General features: G+C 46.0%; 1 protein-coding gene across 5 annotated transcripts in view; it reads right to left on the reverse strand.

Moving 5' to 3' along the window:
• The window catches only part of KSR2 (kinase suppressor of ras 2), a 497,446-nt gene that overhangs the window by 39,895 nt on the left and 434,843 nt on the right, over positions 1-22,708 (reverse strand). For 4 of the 5 annotated variants that reach the window (XM_021923003.2, XM_021923002.2, XM_021923004.2 and 1 more), the window contains exons 13-14: positions 21,192-21,240; positions 18,972-19,339 (exon numbers count right to left, since the gene is read on the reverse strand). In XM_021923003.2, the coding sequence (XP_021778695.1) occupies positions 18,972-19,339; positions 21,192-21,240 (417 nt within the window). Of the gene's footprint in view, positions 1-10,262; positions 12,259-18,971; positions 19,340-21,191; positions 21,241-22,708 lie in introns of those variants that run through there. The other variant, XM_021923005.2, reaches the window with a different exon arrangement.

Consider the following 22,708-nt stretch of genomic DNA (forward strand, 5'->3'; position numbering starts at 1 on the left):
AACTGAGCTATTTGAAGTTTTCCAAATGTGACTTCTGTCACCTTCTTGGTCTGTGCTGTTCCATACACCAAAGAACACCCTTCCTTTAATCCCCATTTCTTCCAAAATGTCTTATTCTACAAGAAACAGCCCATTTCACCAGTCAGGCAGTCTCCTTCTCTGAGTTCTCTTCATGACCTTTGTACACTTCTGTTTCAACACTTCCTTCCTTATATAATGATTCCTCAAATTTTGGACTATCTTCCCTATGGCTGGGAGGCTACTGAGGGCAGGCATGTCTTATAAAGCACCGCAGCTCCAGTACCTACTACCTCCTGGCTATGCTGGATGAATGACTGGACAAGTGAACGAATGGATACACCAATTATTAACAAAGTCATTTCTGAACATTTTGATCAGGGACACAGATCTTGATCCTCTATGACTAAGAAAGAATCTTCAAAGTTGATACACATGTCACCAGTATTGGGCCCAACAAAACATCTTCTCTATCAAAATTAGGAGCTAAATGTCAAGGCTCTCAGATGCAATTTCATAAATTATTTCAACTAGGCAGCTTGGAAGAATTAGACTATGGATTTTATTGGTTCTCCATATTATATGTTAATACTCTTTTTTGGCAGCCTGAAAATGACATTTCTCTTTCCAGCCAATATCACCTCTTTCTCTACTTAGCAAACATTGATATATTTTTTTCCTGAGTTGTTAATTTCAGGTTGCAATTTCCATCCCTGTTTGGTGCATGCATGTGGCAGTCTGTTTGCTTCAGAGATTGAGAAATAAAATCCTCTGGGTGTCAGAAGAGTTTTGGGTCACCCATAAGTCTGTTTCCTCCCAGCATAGCTGCCAAGAGCACACACCTTTTTAGAGAATAAACGTAGTAGCCAGGAAGTGACAGAGATGGGGCTGCACCAAAGTCTATAGGATTCCAGAGTGCTATGCAGTTCTGACTCTGAGATGGGAGGAAAGAGAAATTTGGTTTGGCATGGCTCTTTCTGGGAATAGTTCAGTGGTTTCCAGTCCTGGTTCCATAATAGGATTGCCTGGAGGTAGGTAGGTAGGTAGGTAGGTAGGTAGGTAGATAGACAGATACATACATACATACATCATACATACATACATACATAATACATGATTATACATATACATATAATACATGATTTTATATATATACATACATACATATATATATATATAAAATCCACCCCAGATGGACTGATTCAGGATCTTTTCGGGTGGAGGGTGGAGCCCAGGCATCACTTAGACTTCAAGAGCTCCCAGGTAATTCTAATGTTCGGCCAAGGTTGTGAACCACTGGAAAAGCTGAAGACACTCATTTTGATTCAATAAAGGAAAAAAACTCTCATTTTCATTAAAATTCACCTGAAAAACTATTTGCCCCTCACATCCGCTTTGCATTTTTCTGTTTACAAAACACTTTCACCCACATGGTTTAATCTACTGCCTGAACTCTGTGGGATGGGCAGCAGCATGTCCGTTCTACACAGCAGGAAGCTGAGGATCACAGAACCCAAGTGATTTGCCCAAGGCCATTCAGCACCAGGATGGCAAACTAGGTCTTCTAACCTAAAATCCAAGAAGCTTTCCTGAAATGAAAGGACCAGAGATCTTTAAGTCACTTAAAGGAGGCCATGGCCATTCATCTCCCATAAAGGAATGAGTTTAAGGGTCCTGGTTTTGAGACTTGACCCCAAAGGACATTCATTCTTTCTAGGGTTGACCAAAGGCTTTTACTAGGCTACTGAAACAGCAACATAGAGCCAAATGTCAAATTCAGACTGGATGGGGCAGAAAGAGGCCAAGATGTACTCCTTAGAGACCATTCTGAGATAAAGTGAAGGCTTCTGGAGTTGCAAAGCAGGGGCCGTGAAGGCTGGATGGTGTCCTTCTGTCACCAGCAGCCCCATCTGCCTTCAGACAGTGAATGTGCTGAGGCTTTTATTCTGGTTGGTTTTCTTGAGTGGGTTAAACCGATCCCCCTGCGATCTTGTTTGAACTACTGATTTGCTTAGCAAACACTTTCTCTATAAATAATGAGTAAGTAAACTCCAGCCTGCTGCTGATTGCTGATAAATTATTATGAGTTGGGAGTTAATGGGGTATAAAGTAGGCAGTGAGTGGCCCCCACCCCCACTCCTATTGGAAATCAGGCTGAACTACCTCAGGGCCTGCTAAATTGGCACTTTCTCTCCCTGTCCCCATGGCCCAAGCCTATCCTTTGCCCCTCCATTTATATCACCTCCCAGACTGAGATAAAAAGCCACCCTCCCTTGTCATCTTCCCAGGGTCTTAGACCTCTACACTCATCAGCAGCCTTGAGTTCCACAAAAGTTAGATCCAAAGGGAAGGAAACCTGCAGGAAAAGACAATTCTGATTATTTTAGTCATGCTGCCCATATTTTCCTTTGAGGGGTAATCTGTTTTATGTTTATATCTGGGAATGTGATCCATAGATGTGCAGTTTGCTAAAATTCCCATCTACTGATGCTCCCCTAGACTTATTTGTTGTTGGCGCTAAACACATGATACCAGAATGATGCTGACCACAGCCTTTCCAAGCTACCGGCCATCATGCCTTGCCTCAAGGAGTTGGCTTTAATTGTGACACACTGCCTGCTTCCATCACATCCCAGAAGAAAAGCCCCACTCATGAACTTCTAGCACCTGGGATTGCATGTCAGAGAGTAAGATTTCGACAATTATTTGCTGAATAGCTAGGTGGCTAGAGTAATGATGGGTGAATGGATGGGTGCATGAATGGATAGGTAGGAGGGTTGGAGAGTGGGAAGATGAATGGATGGATGGATAGATGGATTGATTAATGGTGATCAGACAGATGGGTGGGTGGGTAGGTGGATAGCTGGATGTTAGATAGATGGAGGGGAGGGTAGGTGAATGGATGGGTGGATGGCTAGAGTAATGATGAGTAGATGGATAGGTAGGAAGTGGATAGATGGACTGACAGGATGAATGGGTAAATGGATAGGTGGATGTTAAACAGATGGATGGATGAGAGGGTGGGTGCATGGGTGGATAAATGAGTGTATGTGCAGGTTAATGGTGGATAGGTGGATGGGTGGCTGGATAGATGGTTAGTGTTTAGGTAAACTGACAGGATGAATGGGTAGATGGATAGCTGGATGTTAAACAGATGGGTTGATGTGAAGGTGGGTAGATGGATAGATGGGTGGATGGATGTTGCATGAATGAATGGATGAGAAGGTGGGTGGGTGGGTGGATGGGATGGATGAGTGGATGGATGGCAGGTGGGTTTATATTGAATAGACGGATGGTTCAGAGGGTGACGAGATGGGCGGGGGGACAGGTAAGGGTCTGGGGGATATAAGATGGTTGAATTGATAAGAGGATGGATGGACGAGTGGTCATTCACTTCTGAGGGTTCAGCTTAATTCAAACAGGTCCAGACAAGGAGGTACATGGCCCAGCTAAAGATGAAGCAGATAATGTTATAATCATTTCACAAACAAGAAAACGAAGCTAGAAGGTTGAAAGGCTTATCTAGAGTCACATAGTGGTAGAACAAGAACCTGAACTCTTGGCTCCCTCCTCCTTCCATCCCCTTCCCTCTTTGTATTCAGCATCTGATGAAAGGCCCAACCCTCCAAATACCAGGCAAACAGCACCATGTTTTCACCTCCAATTCAGGAGCCAGGTGGTGAGATAAGGCCAGGGATAGGCCAGCACCAAGGCTGGAAAAGGGACAGAAAGAAAGAGAGCAGGGAGGTGGGAGAGCACACAAACACTGCAGAAGGAAGGGCTGCAAGGCCAGCTGAGCCTAGCAACTGCAGCTTATTGACAAGGTAGAATAATAATCCACTGAGCTTCAGTGCTGTGTCTCTAGCTATGAGAGCTGGTCAAAGGCAGCCCTTGTTGCTCAGAGAGAGATCAGACCCAGGGAACTGAGACGCTCTGACAGTCCTCAGTGGTCTACAAACACTTCCAAACACGTCCACCGAGAATCTTTGATCTGTGCCTCCCAGTCCCGAAGGGCTGTGCTAATAACAGCCGTGGAGGGACTGGCCTCAGCTGGGGAAATGCTGAGGATGCTTGTGACCCCCTTCTTTGCCTTTGAAGATACCTGATCTGTTCCCTTCTCGAGGTTCCTCTCAGTCTTTTAAACACCTAGAAGAAACAATCTTCTTTTGAAGAGGACTCGAAGTCAAATCTTTTGATTTAAAGCAAGAGTGACTTCTCAGCTGTACACTTTCTACTGCCATCAAAGGGAGAAGATGCAAGAGGGCTGGGGAAAGGGACCTCTGCTTCTCATCACTCAGTCTCAGAGCAAAGACAGACACTTCCCTGGAGACCACTGAAGGACTTGAGTACCAAGAATGGGGGCGCTGACTGTGGGTCCCCTCAGTTGCAGTTCCAACTTTAAATGTTGGTCACCTACACCTGCCAACTCAAGAAGAAAGTTCTCTTCAGCGATAAGGTGCTATGTATACTTGCTTTGACAACAGCAGGCCTGAGCCCAAATCCTAGCTCCATCATTACCAAAAGCATCAAGCCCACCTGATATATGGAAAAAATCAAAGTGCTTGGAACAGTTCTGGACACAAAGTCAGTGCTTCATAAACTATTACTATTACTACATGATTTAAAAGATTATTCCACATTTCTGTAGCCTTGGTCACTTTATGAAGAATTTTCGGTTTTGCCTAACCACCTAGAGAAATGCACACTGTTATCTCTGTGTTATAAATGAGAACACTAAGGCTCAGAAAGGTGAAGTGGTTTTGCCCTAGGTCATACGGCCAGCAAATGACAAGGCTAGAACATTCATCCAGGACATCCAAGTCCATACCCAATATTCTTTCTACCGCAGCAAGGGACAGGAGTGTTGTATTTACTTCACCTCCATTGAGTACCTGTGGTGTAGTGCTAGCAGTAACAGTATCTGCAACAGGCTGGGAGCAGTGGCTCATGCCTGTAATCCCAGCACTTTGGGAGGCCAAGGCGGACAGGTTGCTTTGGGTTCAGGTGTTTGAGAACAGCCTGGGCAACATGGAGAAACGCCATCTCTACTAAAAATACAAAAATTAGCCAGGCATGGTGGCACATGCCTGTGGTCCCAACTACTCGGGAGGCTGAGACTGGAGAATTGTTGGAACCCAGGAGGCGGAGGTTGCAGTGAACTGAGATCGCACCACTGCATTCCAGCCTAGGCAACAGACTGAGACCCCGTTTAAAAAAAAAAAAAATCTGCAACAACAGTAGCAGATGTCAATGCTAATCTAGCACTTGATGTGTGCCAGGCACCATTTTCAGAGCCTTATGTCTATTAATTCATTTAATCTTCACATTTATCCCACCAGGTAGGGACTATTAGCCTATTACTACCTTCATTGAACAGCTGCAGAAACTGAGGCTCAGACAGTCTAAGTGATTACCAAGACAAAAGAAAAACTTGTGTTAGCAAATCTGCATGAAAGTTCAATTACTCAAGACCCAAAACAACTAGCAAACCAAGCATTCCCCTATAGACTCTTTTGGTGACCACTTGGCTTCTGTTTCCTGATGATCCACAAGGTCAAGCACTGGCGGACACACAGGTGCTCAACTCTGATGTGGAAGAACATTTCTTTGCAGTTCGAAATTTCTGTAAGGCAGAAAATTCTTACAAACTTTACTTTATACCCAAGAGTAAGAGAAGTGGCCAGACTACCGCAGTGACCTACGAAATTCATCTTGGGAAGGCATGGAGAATAGCCAAAAAGAATAACCAAACAAAGATTTTATGCATTCTTTAAGATGACACAGTACAGCCTGGCAGGGTTAGGACTCAAGCTCTGAAATCAGAGGTCAAGGTTATGCCCTGGCTTAGCCTGACACCAGCTACATGTCTTTGGACAAGCCACCTTACCTCTCTAATCCCCAGCTTTCTCATCTGTAAAACAGGGATAACGATTTTAAAAAGCAGTATCTACAAAGTCCTTAGCACAGTACCTAGTGCGCACAATGAATCTGTTGCTCAATGAATCTGTTCCCTTTAATAAATATCCAAGTGCCATTTCACAAGGAAGCCCTCTTTCATATTAAAAATGATTCACCCAAGTGACCAACTTCCCTTCCTTATTTTTAAAGGACAGTGGTGGCAAACATCAGTGATTAGTTTGGAAAACAATACTGCTCAGTCCCCAGAGAGGACATGTCTCCTGGAAGTCAATGCATTTCCTGTCTCAGCAACCCCACACTGCCATTCTGGCGAATTTTAGCTCTTTCCTGCTGCGAACTGTTGCTGGGAAAGGATCTTCTAGTTCTGTCCTTGATCCCTCCAATGACTCTGATGACTGAAATAGTCCCACTAACCTGGTTCAGAGGGTGAAGAGTTTTACTCCCAACTGAACCCTAGCCCTACGCTGGAAATGTACACGGTATGCAATTACAGGTTGAATTGTCAAATTACAAGTTGAGCTGTCAGATGTCACTGGGCAGGTGGATAAAGGAAGTCTGCATGCATGGTAAAACCACAGCCTAACAAGATGTTAAGGCTGCAAGAATTCTGAGGGACACTTTTCTAGTTGCATCCCATTTGTCCTTGCAACACCAGCCTCTAAGCTGCTGACCACTCCCCTTGCTGGACACTGAGTGTCCCAAGCTTCCATGATAATACCCTCTCCTGGTTTTCCTCAATTCTCTGGTTCCTATCAGTCTTCCTTGTAGGAATGCTCTGTCCTCTTCTCTTCTCAGCTTCTTCTTTCCCCCCACCAAGCTTCTGGTTCTCAAAGTGGGGTCCCCAGACCTGCAGCACCCGTATCACCTGGGATGACTGTTAAACATTGTTAAAATGCACATTCCCAGGCCCCTCCAAGACCTACTGAATGAAAAACTCTGGGGGTAGGACCCAGTAATCTGTGTTTTCAAAAGCCCTCCATGAGCTTCTGATGCACGTTTCAGTGTGAAATCCATGTCTTCTAATACCTTCTAATACCCATGCTTTCTAATTCCACCCAGCATGGATGGCTCCCAGGCCAGTATCTCCAGTCTAGAACTCACCTCTGAACAGTGAGGTATCTAAATGTCTACCTAACATCACCTCTTAATAGACTTAGACTTGGAGGCACCTCACATTCAACATCCCCAACCAAAGTCTCTTGATTTTGCTCCCTGAGCCTAACCTCAGTAGCCTGGTTCCAACCTGCCATCACGTCCCACCTTTCCCTCTTCTATTTTTTTCCAGTGATACCAGAAGGCCAAACATTAACAGAACCTTGCTGCCCATAGGCAGAAGGGATTTCTGGGCACTGGACATCTAGACAACACAAGAAAGGAAACACTAAATACAGTTTCTCGTGGAGGAAAACCTCTCCTAGGATTTCCGTAGTTCACTGCCCACCGCCCCCCCAAAAAAATCAGTGAGCACCTACTTTGTGCAGGTGCTGTGTTTGAGTCTGGGGATACTGAGTCATTCTGTCTCTCTGTCCTCCCTCCATCTCATTTCCCTCTTCTGCCAAACAAATTCTCATTTCACAAAGATATATGCTCTCAATGCATATATTAATACATCTATTGATTTTCCTCTTGCCAGTCATTATCAAGATTTATTTAGCCTCACAGCTCCCCATTGATTGAGGAAAGCAGTATTCCCAGTGGTCAATCAATCCTGATATACTCCATGACAAGGAGTCAATATCTATTTATTATTTGATTTATGGACTTAATTATCTTAAACATGATCAGGCAGGGGACAAGGCCAAAGTTGAACAGTGACCAAGCAACTGGAGCCAGGTTGGGAATACATCAAACCAAAGCCTGGGGCCCAGCAAGTTTCTGAACAGTGCAGACACACTGATTTTGCTCTGCCCACCCTCACCACCCCAGCATCTGCCGCTGAGGAAAGGGAGGGAAAGGAACAAGAGGCAGGGTTTCAATTTGTGCCTGCTGCCAACTTAACAAGTCACAGGCCAGGCAGGTTTGGTGGTTTGGACAATGAACCTGATTTGGAGGTAGGTCAGTTGTTGTCCTCCACAGGGAATGGTACCCAGCAGTGGGGAGTTCCTAAGGTGTCCATGGGGCATAAGAAAGTGGGATGGACTCAGGCACAGCTAGGAAGGGAAAGCTAGGAAGGAAAAGGGAAAGAGGGTGGTTGGATACAAGCTTCCGTATGAATCAGACAGTCTCTTCCTAGCTTATGACCTTGGGCAAAATCGTAATTAAAAGCTGATTACCTGCAATCTGACCAACTGGCATGCATTACTGGTTTTTCTGTCTTTTGAATCCCTTTCATGATCCCTTGAAGTAGGTACCGTTCAATTCCCCATTTACAGACAAGGAAATGGATTGCATGGTACCTATTTCAGAGAGTGGTTAATTACAATGTTGTCTCCCGATGTAAAGCTGTCCCCATGCTCCCAAATCTTTGTTTAACCACTGCCTGCCGGCAGTACGGAGGAAACCGTCCCTTTGCTTTCTGGAACACATGTTAAGGGCCCGATGTTGCCCACACTTGCCTTCAAAACATGCAAATGCAGCTGGCTATTTTTAACGTTGGTAAATAGTGAAAGCTGTTGAAAATGCCTTCGTTTCCAAAGGCCTGCCAACTCCCTGTTGCTTTCCCCTAAGGGAGGCATGCCAAAAATCTCTTAGAACCTAAGGCATTAAAGCCTGCATTTGTTCCTGCTAATATCTTATTAGGAGCAATACTACACCATTTTTTGGAGGGGGGAATACATCAACAACCCTACTGCAAGCTCTCTTAAGAAGAGGGAATGCCCCAAAGTAGTCTTTATAAAATGCAAACCAGACTGTGTCCCTCCTCTAGTTTAACCCCTGGGTGGCTCCCCTGACTGCCTTTAGGAGAAAGGTTCAAGTTCCTTAGCCTGCCTTGAAAGGTCCTTTAAGATCTCTCTGGTTTCTTTCTCTCTCTCTCTCTCTCTCTCTCTCTCTCTCTGTTTTTTTGAGACAGGGTTTCACTCTGTTGCCCAAGCTGGAGTACAGTGGTATGATCATGGCTCTCTCACTGCAGCCTCAGCCTCCCGGGATCAAGCGACCCTTCTGTCTCAGCCTCCCAAGTAGCTGGGACTAGAGGAGCACACCATCACATCTGGCTAGTTTTTGTAATTTTTGTAGACATGGGGTGTCCCTATGTTGCCTAGGCTGGTCTTGAACTCCTGGGCTCAAGAGATTTTCCCACCTTGGCCTCCCAAAGTGCTGCAATTACAGGTGTGAGCCACTGTGCCTGGTCGGATCTCTCTAGTTTCATATTTCTTGCTACTCCCCATATATATCCTCTACTCCAGCTCTTGCCCTTTCCCTGGCCTTGTTACCTCCTACCTCTAAGCCTTTGCATATGCTGTCCCCTCCATTAGGAATGTCACTCCCTTCTTGTCCATCTGCCTAATTATTTGGTTGGATAAGGGCGGGTTCCAGATCCCCATGTACCCCTGGGATCTTATTGCAGAGATCACAACACCGTTGGAGAGTCATCCAGTTAATTTCCTTGTCTGTGAGATCCATGAGGGGCAGACATCATGCCTTCCTCTCTCTATTCCCATCATCAGGCACGGCACCCTATACACAGTAAGTGAGTGGGGCAAATACTCCTTTATTGCATTGTTGTAACTTACATCACATACTTGGAATCTGTTTTCTTTTCATCACTGTTACTTCTCCCACATCCTATAGTCATCCCTCCAGTGTGTACTATATTTTCCTTAAGTCTACTCATTTCTCAGTGATTCTAAGTAAATAGCACCATTCATTGTCTGCTGCTACACTTGCCTAGAGGAGTAGACTGTGCTAATGCATGTGAATGTATTTTTGTAAACTTATTCATCCATTCAACAAGTATGTATGGAGGACCTAGTATTTTGGGGGCTGGGGATACAGAGGTAAGTCAAATAGCTGAGATCCTTACTTTCCTGGGGCTTATGTTCTAAGGTGGGGGAGGGGATGCAGGGGAAAAAATAAGTGAGCAAACATAGAAGAGTAAAATGATTATTATCTTATGTTGAGAAGCACCTTGATGAGAATAAAATACGGGCCAGGCATGGTGGTTCATGCCTGTAATCCCAGCACTTTGCGAGGCTGAGGCGGGCAGATCACTTGAGGTCAGGAGTTCGAGACAAGGCTGGCCAACATGGTGAAACCCCCTCTCTACTAAAAACACAAAAATTAGTTGGGCGAGGTGGCACGTGCCTGTAATCCCAGCTACTGGGGAGGCTGAGGCAAGAGAATTGCTTGAACCCAGGAGGCACAGGATGCAGTGAGCTGAGATTGTGCCACTGCACTCCAGCCTGGGTGGCAGACTGAGACTCTGTCTCAAAAATAAAATAAAACACAGCAATGAAATAAGAGGAGACAGAGATGGGGGAAGCTGCACAGTGGGAACAATTTTGGGTTGGCTTCCTGACTTCATGCTCCTCTGGTTGCCTCCACCATCCAGCCACTTCTTCTCGGTCCCCTTGCAGAATGTGCCATCTCAACTGGGCCACAATGCTGCAGGTATTCCGGGCTTCAGGTGCTCTGGGCTTCGTCCTCGGGCAACCCTCCTCTTTTCCCCAGATGACCTCAGCTTCAGCAGAAGTCCATGACTTCCATCATCACGTCTATGCAGATGACTCATACATGGTTATTTCTAGTCCCAACCTTTCGTCCAAGCTTGAGACCAGGATATCTAGCGCCCTACTCAAGATCTCCCTCTTGATGGCTCAAAGCTTAGAGGTTCAGTAACTTGGCCAGTGTGCAAGCCAGGAGCACAGCTGGGACACAAATCCAAGTAATCAAACTGTAGCCACTGACTCCTATCATTTGATATTATAATAAACACAAAACACTTGCTGTTTGTCGTGTCAAAGATGTTTTGGCACCTGAGAGAAAATACATGACTTGTACGATTTGCTGCTACCATTATTATTATTGTTGTTGTTATTATATCATTATTATTATAGCATCATTTTATAGGATGATATTATTATAGCATCGTTTTATAGGAGATGAAAGTTATTGAGTATTCCAGTCACAGGAGGCACTATGCTATAGTCTTTTCATATACATCTCTAATTCTTATCATCATCTTGCAAAAGAGATAAATGTTATCCCCATTCTACATGTGGAGAAACTAAGACAAGCAGGAGTGAAGAAATTTGCAATAGACCCAAATGCCAAAGGGGAGTGTTCCATACATATATTGTTTAGTGAATATAGCAAGTCATGAAACAGGGCTGCTGGTGTGAGTCTATTGCTCATGGTAGAAGAAGATCTATCCATAAAGATGAATGTGTGCCTCAGAGCTCCTGGCTGTTCATAAGCCCACTATTTTCCTCCTGGGAATACAGTTAGCTATTTTCCAGCCTTCTTTGCAGTTATGTATAGCCAATGGACTCAGCACCAGCCAATGGCACATAAGTGAAGTGATATGTACCACTTGTACGAGGCTCACAGACCACCCCCCCAAAGGATGTTCCACACCCCTTCCTTTTTCCCCAGCTAGAGGCAGAGGACTGTACAGCTTAGAAGAAGGCAAATCCAAAAGATGGACAGGGTTTGGATCCCCCCATACATGGAGAAAAGCCACCTACCATCCAAAAACTTGCATCTTAGACTATTACATGAACAAGAAATAAACTTATATTGTGTTAAACCACTTCATGGTTTAAGGCTTATTTGTTACAGCAGCTACCATTACCCTGACCAATACAAAGTGTGAATTTACACACACTCTGGGACAAATGCCTGGATGGATATACACTAAGATGTTAATGTCATTCTCTCTGGCTGGAGGCAGTATGGGTGAATTTCATTTTCTTCTTTCTGCTGATCTGCATTTGCAATTGCAAACAAGTCATTCACTTGTGTAATAAGATACACAATTTTTAAAAGTGATGACAGATGTCACACGTGCTAATTCAGGATCTTTGAGATTTGAGGAAAGTGGTGGCCAGTGGTGAGGTCTTCAGCCATGCAGATCCTCTGCTGCTCACTGGCTGGATTACACAGGCATATGCAATGTACATGAGATGATGCTGATAATAATAATGATAATGATGCTGTACATTTATAGCGCTTCCTTCACAAAAGTCCCAGGGTGCTTTACATTTCAGCACAATTAAAGGCAGCCACAGACAAAAAACCTTTTCAGCTGTGCTTTATAAAGGGAAAGCGATTCAGCTTTTTGAACATAAAAGGAAGCCGATTCCACTCGATGATGGGGACGGAATCTTCATGTGCTCAGGCACCCCAACTCCTATATGTTATATTTAGGACAATCAAACTGGCCTGAAGGGAAACAAAAATCAGAAAGACCACAACTACAGGAGTTACAGAAAAAGCAAGTTGAAACCTCACCCAGGTATCGAGTTACCATCTTAACAGAAGGCAGGGTTCTCCATGTGTCTGTCTGTCAAATATAGCAGCTTAGTGCTATTATATTTGAAAGCATGGAAAACAGGAACTGATTTGGAGTTGGAAATAAATAATCTAGTAAGTAGTTCCTGATATTTACTGGATTTAAAATGCTGTGCAAATGAGGCCCTAAGGGATTTCATTACTACCTTGTCCCTAGGAGATGGGTAAGTGCTGGATATTTCATGCATGCGGGCAACAGTTAACCTCACATAACTGAGAAGATACCTCTCAGACTCTGGGAACCCAGCAAGGGGATTGGTGACAAGCGCCAAATGAGAAATTTTTAAAATCATCCTGGGGGGCATGGGGAAATCCAGTTCTTCCTCCCTCTTTTTTCCGGGGGCACACAGTCTGAGCCCCTCAATTACGAGATGTTTAGGTAATGCCCCTAATACCTCGCCCCATCCTACCCCAGTCGCTGGGAAAGGATCCTGATGAAATTCACTGGTATCGTTCCTGAGAGCCCCACACAGGTGGAAATGGCAAACTGACAGTCAGGATACCCCAGAGCCTTTTCTCTCAGCTTGTGCTCTTCGGTGCTGGGTTTCCTTGATGCCATCACTATTCTAACCTATATGCACTTTGACACATTGAACCAACCAGCTGAGTGCAAGAGGAGGTAGGATCTTGGCCATCAGGAAACCCCCAGAGTAGTGTGGGCAGCTTCCATTTAAAACCTTACACAGGCTTCCCATTGTCTTAGGATAAATGCTACATTCCTTTCTATGGCATTCAAAGCCTTGCAATTATCTGGCCTCTGCAGCCCCTTTCCATAGCTCCTCAAATGTACCAATCTTATGCCTACCCCAGGGCCTTTGCACCTGCAGTTCTTCCACCTGAACTGCTCTTTCTCTGCCTCTTCATCGTTAGATCCTAGCTCAAATGTCACTTCCCCTATGAAGCCGGCTCTGAGCCCCTCTTCAAAGTAGCCCTCCCATCACTCTGACCCATTGACCGCCCTGTCTATGGCCTTCGCAGCACTTATTACAGTGTTTTAATGATCTTATGTGTTTGCTTAACTTGTTATTGTCTGTCTCTTCTGGAATGCAAAGGCCACAGTACAAACTGTAGACACTGTGTTCTGAGTGTCTATCATGTGGTTTGGCACTGTGCCGGGGTCTGATGAATGTCTGTGGAAGGCACGTTAGTGGAATGTGCTAGCACCGAAGCTAACAGATGGCTCTCAGGCCCCCGGAGGTGCTGATACTGGGTCACGCTAGGCCCTCACCCATGGTGGACTCAGCTGCATACCTCTCAGTAGTGCCTGAGAGAAGAGGTTTCCAAGGTGTGCCCGAAGCTCTTGGCAGTCGTAAAGGCAGTTTGCTCCAGGTGGGAAGAAGGACCCGCTTTCTTTAAAGCAGCAGGTCTCACAATTGAGCATGAACCAGAATTCCATATAGGGCGTCTTAAAACCCAGCTTGCTGGACACACCCGCAGAGGTTCTGATTCAGCGGGGGAGGGTGGGAGAGAGAATTAGCATTTCTAACAAGTTTGCAGGTAAGGCTGGTTAGGGAACCACATGATAAGAAGCACAGATTTAAATAATTTTAGAGTTCAACAAAATTATTTGGGGAGTGGGGAAGGGGGTGAGGTGGGGGTTTCTGTGAGAGACTGTATGTTCTGTGAGTTCTGCAGAGCAGTTTTGTGACTTGCTAATATTTGTGGAATGAGTTTTACAGGGAAAGATAGAGTATGTGCATTTCTCTGAGGGGACGCGGGAAAGAGAACAGGAGAGAAAGAAGGTAATTGGCGTGTAATTTAGGGTTTATATGGAAGAGGAGCGAGTGTGTGTGTGTGCACGTGTGTGTGTGTACATGTGTGTGTGCACGTGTGCTTGAGCATAGTTATGCTGGTGCCACAGGAATTTACAGGGTATTGGAGAAGCACATAAACACCAGAAAATCAAAGCTACAAAAATGAAACTCAGTTCTAATAAGCCAGTGGTTCTTAAACTGTGGCATGAACAAAATCCCCTGGTACTTACTAAAAAGGATAGAGGTCCAAGCTAATTGTAGGATGGCGCCTCCGCCCTGAATGGTTACCAATTTCTCCAGGTGATTGTGATATGACCAAAAATGCAGAATCTCTGTGCCACAAAAGTGCTCGCAGATGAAGGCCATTCCCCTTGACCTAGCTAAGGCAGCCATTGGCAAAGGAGGAACCTACTACTAGACTAGTATTCAGATAGACATTTGCTTATTCCCAGTTCTGCCAGTTATTTGTTCCATGATTTGGGCAAGGGTTCCCCCTGCCTTTCTGACCTCAGTTTTCTCACCTGTAAAATAGGCACAAGGATAAACAGGAGAACCTCATCACGCCTGGCCTGAAGAAAAGCACTTGCTGAAAGCTGCTGGAATCTGCGGCTTTTTTGGTTTATTTTTGAGGGCTCTGTGTTGGTTCTACCCCACAACCAGGGAACTGATTTCGGCAAAAAGGCTCAGCTATGTCACCTAGCATGGCTTGGCTTCTGCTGGTTCAGAGCCTCACCCACTGTCAAAACGGCAACCCTAATATGGTGACCTTCATAACACAGAGTTTGCCAGTGCAGAGTCCCCTGCACTCTGGACAATGTCTTGGGGACATTTTTGGTTGTCACACCTTGGGGCTTGGTGCTACTGGCATCTAGTGAGTAGAGGCCAGGGGTGCTACCAAACACCCTACAGTGCATGGGACAGCCCCCACCACAAAGGTTTTTCTCACCCCAAATATCAGCAGTGCTGAAGATGGCAGACTCTGCTCTGGGGCAGGGCCAGGCACCGTTACTGTATTAAAAGCTCCCCTTCCTCCACCAGGCTTGAGAACCCCTGCTCTCTCCAGTCGTGCTCCTGACAGCTTCTCTACCCTCACCTTCTCCCCTTTGCCCTCACCTGCCACCATCACAGTCTTTTTTCTGGAATCTGCAGTTTTACAACTTTCTTCTCCTATGACTCTGGTGCAGGAAGGTCCAGGTACACCATCTTTGAGATGCATTGTTCCAGACCTGTTCCCAGCTGCTTCTCAAACACAGCTCATTATCAGACAAGCAAAGAATACTGTCAGAGTTGGCAGGACACTGCAACAAACATCCGCTTCCACCTGCTCATTTTACAGAAGGAGAAACTGAGGCCTGTGAAACTCTAGATAGCAAGGTAGAAGGGTGAGAGACACTTTCACTCAACTCTATTGGCTTTCAGATTTCACTTGGAGTTTTTCACATGAGTGATTGTGCAGACTGTCAATAGCTTTGCAATAATCCCATAATGACCCAATTGTGAAACAATTTAGCAATCCTGCTGCTAATAGCATTTGTGGCTACAGCAATTGGGTAACTAGTTGGTTATTACTCATTCCCCAAGAGCCACACATATTGCATTGCAAGGAAGCTAATCTTAGAAATACTTGTTAACTTCGATGATAATTACTAAGTAATTGGCTAGAATGTGCCATTGTGAATTGATCCAGAATATGCCAGGTAATTATCTGGTCTTATGTTCCCTGTAAAATAAATCTAGGGTCCAAAAATGGTTCCAGTTGGTTGGCTATCGTCCAGCCATCAACCTCTGCCAGCCAATCATGCGAATGCAAGTGATTAATCAAATTACTCAAATATTTGGTTTCAAACTGAACGTGCAGATAAGAAACCTGGAGAGCCAACAAGTGGACAGTGCTGAACAGAGAGAGGGATGCACAGAGGCCCTCCCGAAGATAAATATATAACAACACAATAATATGGAATCAATGCCACTTCTCTGGGGCTCATCTGGCATCCTCACACAAAATACCAAAACACTTCAGAGACCAATTACACGTCCCAAAGCTGCAGAGTCTTTATCGTGGTGCCAGGAAAAGGCTGGGCTATTTGTGAAATCTGTAGGCAGTTATGGCGCTTGGGGAGGGGGGCTCAGAATTTTGTACATAATAGAAGAGGGCCGCAAATGCAGCTGGCTTGCAGGATGAGCAACACATTTTCATAATGACCACTCGTTTTTCAAGGATGGCTGCTGAGTTTGTCTATTTCCAACTTGCTAGCCTTTGAGGAGGGGGTGAGGGAGCCATGGGGATTAGGCTCCATAGATAATGCTGAACCAGGAGGCAGGAGGGTGGTGAGGAGCTGACCAGAGAGAAAGACGGGATAAGAGCTTAAGATGGGAGCAATAGAGAGAAGGCCAGGGGTGGGGAAAAGATCACCCTTCAACCAGACTTGTGTATCCCAAGTAATAGGCTATTGACTGATAGATGAGGATATATACTGGGTAAGAAAGGGAAGGAAAGGGAGCTAAGGTCTCTCTGTAGTAGATTGCAAAAATAGCCACAGATTGTCCCCAACCTGCAGCCACATCCTTGCAGCGGGACATTGCAGATCTTCCCATTCAGAAGTAGAGGCTGTGTCTCCATGCCTAGAATCTAGGGGAGAATAGGAGTTTCTTTGGCCAACAGATGTAGGTCTTGACCTCTCGCTGCACTTGGAAACCTGAGACCGCCATGAGAATGAGCCTGAGCTAGGCTGTTGGGGATATCCCCTGACAGTCTGCCAACCAGCAGACACACAAAGGAGGGCATCTAAGACTGACTATCCCCTTGTTGACCCAGAGCTGACCACAGCCAACTACAAGAGCCCAGCTATTCAGTCTGGCTAAGCCCAGAACTGTCCATAGGATACAGAGAAACCACCAAGTTGTGGCGTAGTTACTCAGCAAAAGCTTACACTCAAAACAGCTCAGCCCCTGAAGATTCCTGGGCTGATTTCTTCAGAGCCACTTCTCTGCCTTGTGCAGCATTGAGAACCACCATTTTTATCCTGATTTAAGGAGGCTTGGAGGCCCATCCCTAGATCCCCAATCTTTCACCAGCGCTTATCATTCAAAGCACGAGTCACCCCGGTCAACCCACCATCCGCATTATCTACGGATACAGAATATAATGCACCTTCTAACAATCACCAAGTTCTTATAAGTGGACTCAAGGAGGTTTTGTCTCACAAGGGAGGAGATCAAAGACACACCAGCTCTTCTCTGAGCCCACAGCATCTGCTCTGGGCCTGCTAAGATGCAAGACTTGTGCATTTGGGGTCTCACTGCTTGAGTTGAGTAGAGGAAGGAGACAGCTCCTAACGGGCCCTTGGCATCACAGATCATACTAAGAATGCCACTGCAGAGGCCAGTCCTAATGTTACAGGGGAGCCAGTGCCAGAGTTTGAAAACAAATCAAAGGATTGTTTCACAACTGTTTCATCAAAACCAAAGCTATTTTTCCCCCAGTGCCTTAAGCCTCTGGGAGAGGCCAGAGAGCAAATCTGAGAAAGTTCAAGAAACATTTTCACAATGTTAGTTCTCTATGAACTATCCCTTTTGTGTACCCAAAGACCACAGATCCTGGATATTCCAAACTACAATGGTAAAGACTGCAAATGTGCTCTGCAACTTTCATGAAAACCAGAATAATAGTTACCAGAATCTTGGCTCATGCTTGTCATCCCAGCACTTTGAGAGGCAAAGGCGGGCAGATCACCTGAGGTCAGGAGTTCAAGACCAGCCTGACCAACATGGCAAAACCCTGTCTCTACTAAAAATACTAAATTAGCTGGGCATGATGGTGCATGCCTCTAATCTCAGCTACTCAGGAGGCTGAAGCAGGAGAATCGCTTGAACACGGGAGGTGGAGGTTGCAGTGAGCCGAGATCGCGCCATTGCACTCCAGCCTGGGCAAGAAGAGTGAAACTCCATCTCAAAAAGAAAAAAATCTTAATCAGGGGTCTGCAGACTATGGCCCATGGGCCAAATACAGCCCGCTCCCCGGGTTTGTAAACGAACTTTTATTGGAACACAGCTCTGCAATTTCATTTGCAGATTGTCTATAGCCGCTTTCAGACTACAGTGGCTGAGCAGAGTAGCTGCTACAGAAACTGTACAACCCACAAAGCTGAAAATATTTACTATTGGGCCCCTTACAGAAAAAGCTGGCTGACTCCTGATTTAGTCGAATATACTCATTTCACATATGGAGAAAGTGACTCTTTGAGAAGCTGTTACACAAATACTTGGAATACAGGGGGAGCAAGACCCGATGTTTCTGATTCTCCATTTAGTACTCTTTGGTTTTGCTAAAGAGTTTTAGCATTAAAAGTATTTTCTGGGTTTAGGCGTGGTAGCTTACAGGCCTGTAATTCCGGCACTTGGGAGGCCAAGGCAGGAGGATTGCTTGAGGCCAGAAGTTTGAGACCATCCTGGGCAACATAGCGAGACCTCATCTCTACCAAAAAATTAAAAAATGAGCCAGGTGTGATGGCACACACGTGTAGTGCCAGCTACTTGGGAGGCTGAAGCGAAAGGATCTCTGGAGTCCAGGAGTTCAAGGCTGCAGTGAGCTATGATCATACCACTGCATTTAAGCCTGGGCAACAGAGGGAGACCCTGTCTCTAAAAAAACAAATAAATAAATTAAGTATTTTCTGGAATCTTAAGTCTTAAACCATGTAAGTAAACTGTACATGGTAGAACTGGAGATGGTCTATTAACCAGAGCAGTCAAGTAAGCAGAAAACCATTTCTCAACCATGCCAGAAGCAGAGTTTGCCAATCCCTGGGTGGGAGCCCAGGTAGAACTGACCTGGTGATGATGGCCAGGTGAGGCGGGCTCATGCAGGCGCCCATGAAAAGCACCACGTTCTCGTGCCGCGTTTGCCTGTAGGCCATCACCTCCCGCTTGAAGGCCTTGAGCTGGTCCTCGTTGTCCCTCTCAATGTCAATCAGCCGGATGGCCACCTCGCCGTGCCAGCGGCCGTGGTACACTTGCCCAAAGCGGCCCTTTCCAATGAGTTCACCGATCTCCAGCTGCTCAAAGGGGATGTCCCACTCCTGAAGGAAGATGCTGGTCTGGCTGGCCTTGCGTGGGAAGCTCCGGGCCGAGAGGAGGGACAGATTCATCTCCTCGAAGTCATCCTCTGACTCCTCGGCCTCATCGTGGACCTCTTCATTCTGTGGCCGGAGTGGGAGAGAGGTCAGAATTGGGTTTGCCACTGCCCCAGCCTCCCTCATGGTTCTGCTGGGTCCCGTGTGCATGCGTAGGTCTGGACACATCTCTACATGCATCTGGAGCTGGTGCAGACACACGTCCCTCTGTTTCCCCAGGTCTAGAATCTGGTCTAGAATCATACTACAGTGAAGGTGCTGAAAGGGAGATCATGATCATCCACCTCTCTTGTGCTAAATGGGGGGATACTGAGGCTCAGAGAGAAGTGTTATGGGGATCACCCATTCCAGTTTGCTGGAATCTTCCTGGTTTTAGCACCGAAAGTCCCATGTGTTGCCCTGGGAAGTGACTCACTCCAGGTCATGCAGCCAGGCAGAGGAGAGACTAAGATCCAGGTCTCTGGACTTGAATATCCGATGCCCTTCCTATTCTTCCATAGTCTTTTGGTTTGGCTGTTTATGTGCATGTGATAAAGCTGACAGGCTAGACAGGCTAAAACAACGGGTACACCATGCATCTGCAGGTAACACGTGACAACTGCCAACACAGAGTATCTTTTGCTTCCCCCAGGGAATTTGGAATTGATGATTCAAAAATTGGGAGAGGTCAGAGCTACAAGCTAGATGTTTGAGGCTCCTACAGCAGCTGGGAAGGTAGGAGACATGAGAGTCAGGGGTTGACAGAATGGGCTTAACAACCAGACAAAGCGAGCTGAAATCTCGCCTCTGTGTGACCTTGAGCCAGTTGCTTTACTTCCCTGAGGCTGCCTTTCCTCATTGTAAAGTGGGGGTAAGAAAATCTGCCCCAGGAGCAGTGTGAGGTTTTAGATGAAGGCCTGTTAAGTTCTTAGTACAGAACTGACCACCTGTATTAAACACCCAGTGGGAGGCCCGAGAAAATGCAGATTCCTGGGCCCCACCTAGCACTACTGGATCAAAATATCAGCAGGCCAGGACCGGGAATCTGCATTTTTACCATGCACACCCACACGACTCAGGCATACTTCGGCGTGACTACCACTAGAGTTAAATGCTCGAGGTGTGGGGACCTACCTTATCAGCATGATATCTAGGGGTGCTTTGGGGTGAATTGCCTCTTGGATTCTCCTGCAGAATTGTAGGAGCAGCAGGGGCCAGGGCCAGCAGGGATTCCCAGAGACCCTGGGACCTGATGAAATAGCCTGAGAAGGTGGCCTCTTGAGTGGGTACAGGTCTTCCTGACCCAGAATACCTGAGCAAGCTGCCCCCCTTGGCACACTCAGGAGAAACAATACAGGAGACATTAGTTTCTCCCAGGATCATATTTCAACAACCAAAACAGTCCCAGAAAAGAACACGATTTTCCTTGGAAGCCCTGACTCGATTCCTTTCAGTACAAGACACAGTGCAGTGGCAGAGCTGAGGGGCCAGGACTCCATGGTTTCCAGCCAGGGCGTTTTATGTATTTCTGCAGCCGCTTAGGCAGGTGGGAAGAAGCCCCAGCGCATTCCCAACACTTCCAAGCCCAGCATCCCTGAGGCCCCCACCTCCTCCCACATATTCTTTTGAAGGCAGCAGGGCACATCCCCCTTGGTAGTCACCCGGCTGTGAGCTGATCTTTCAACTAAGAATGCAAATCTCTTGACAATTTCCGCACAACTGGCTTTTCCATGATGCATGCCATATAATGGCCCATTAGGCTCAGTGCTAGGAGGGGCCACCGCTTGCTAAATGTCCCAGAGTTAGAACATCCATCGGTCAGGGCCACCACAGCCCCAATCTGACCCCAAGCCCTCTGCGTCATCCAAAACGTCAGTCGGCTTTGCCAAGTTCTGGGCAGCCCCTGGAAAATGTCGCTACACTGCTCTCTGATTCTCACCTCCGACGTTGGCTCCACTTCAATTTGAAGTAATGGATTTCCTTCCAAGCTGTAAAGAAAGAAAAAGAAACGTGATCCCTAGGTGAAAAGGTAGGTCTGTCTATTGAGTTTAGCTTTGTATGAAGAATCCCCAGATGGGAAGTCTTCACCACCAAGCCTTTATCTCACATTTCATTTCAACACGTGTGTCTGAAATAATCCATAACCTCGCCACACACACACACACACACACACACACAAAACATAGTGTGGCAGGACCTTGTTTTAAGTTGATTTTCCGGGCTGCTCAGGGCTCATTTTTATTTATTGCTTTGGTTTCAACTAATCTAGCAGCTTTCTTATAAACTGGCCTAAACGCCCTGGGTAGACAAGTCCTCAGAGCTCTATATGTTTGCCAGGAAAGAATTAATCAGATCTCCGAAGTTCACACAAATTTGGAATTTGTTGGAAGGATCTCAGTGTTCTTGTTTGTCTGTTCATTCATGCATTCATGCGACTATTGAATAGATGTGTGTGCCAGGAACAGTGTTAGGCCCTTGGAGGGATATAGAATTGAAACTGGCATGGCTTCTGACCTTAAGGAATATTGTGTTCCTACTGAAGGAACTAAAGCCAGTATGTAGATACTATGCAGAGAGGCTAAAAGTAACAAGGCCAAAAGTTAGGTATGAATTGGATAAATGGAGTGTGGTGGGAATTCCAAGACGAGAGAATTACTGGGTGTATTTGAAAGTTCCCAATGTTTGAGGTAGGCCTTGCCAATCACATGGAATGAGGATGTGTGGAATGAAAATAAAAAGACCATATTGAACTGGAAGACACGTGTGTGTGCGTGTGTGTGTGTGTGTGTGTGTGTGTATGTGTGAGAGAGATGCATTCACAAGCTCATGAGCTGCAGTTCTGTTCTTAGGAAGCAAACATTTTGGGTATAGATGCTGGCAGGGCGTCACAATGTGTTTGTGTGAGCACTGCATAGGTATTACGGGATGTGCTTTGTGCAGGGCTGTCTTGTGTGCATGTGAGTTGGGTGTACACACAGGATGTCGAGGGGGATGCTGTATGCTGATGGTATAATTGGGTGTGCATTAGAGGTGTGAGTGGACTGTCAAATGCATGTGACATTTGACATGTCATGGATGTTGGGCACAGTGTGCATTAGAGGTATGTTGTGGGGTTTAGACTTGAGGATGTGTACGTGTTTTTGAAGTGCAGCAGGGAGACAGAATGGGGCTGTTGAAAGCATGGAGGAGCTGAGACAGGTGAGAAAAAAGAGTCACAATGAATACCCCACCCCTCCTTTCCTATTTCCCCGGTGGATCCTCCCTTCCCCCTCCTCATTTGGGGAACCTCCCATACCCTGACCCTCAGATCGCAGGAAGTGGCTGGCTCCACAGAGTCAGTCCACTTGCTGGAGGGGGTCCTGGTGAGAGAGAGTCTGAAAGACCACAAGAACTAAAAGAAGGAGAAAGAAAGGTCAATCCCAAAGTGGCATTTGCCATGGTATTAACCAATTATTC

The sequence above is a fragment of the Papio anubis genome, chromosome 9 (assembly GCF_008728515.1).
Source record: "Papio anubis isolate 15944 chromosome 9, Panubis1.0, whole genome shotgun sequence".
Lineage (NCBI taxonomy): Eukaryota > Metazoa > Chordata > Mammalia > Primates > Cercopithecidae > Papio > Papio anubis.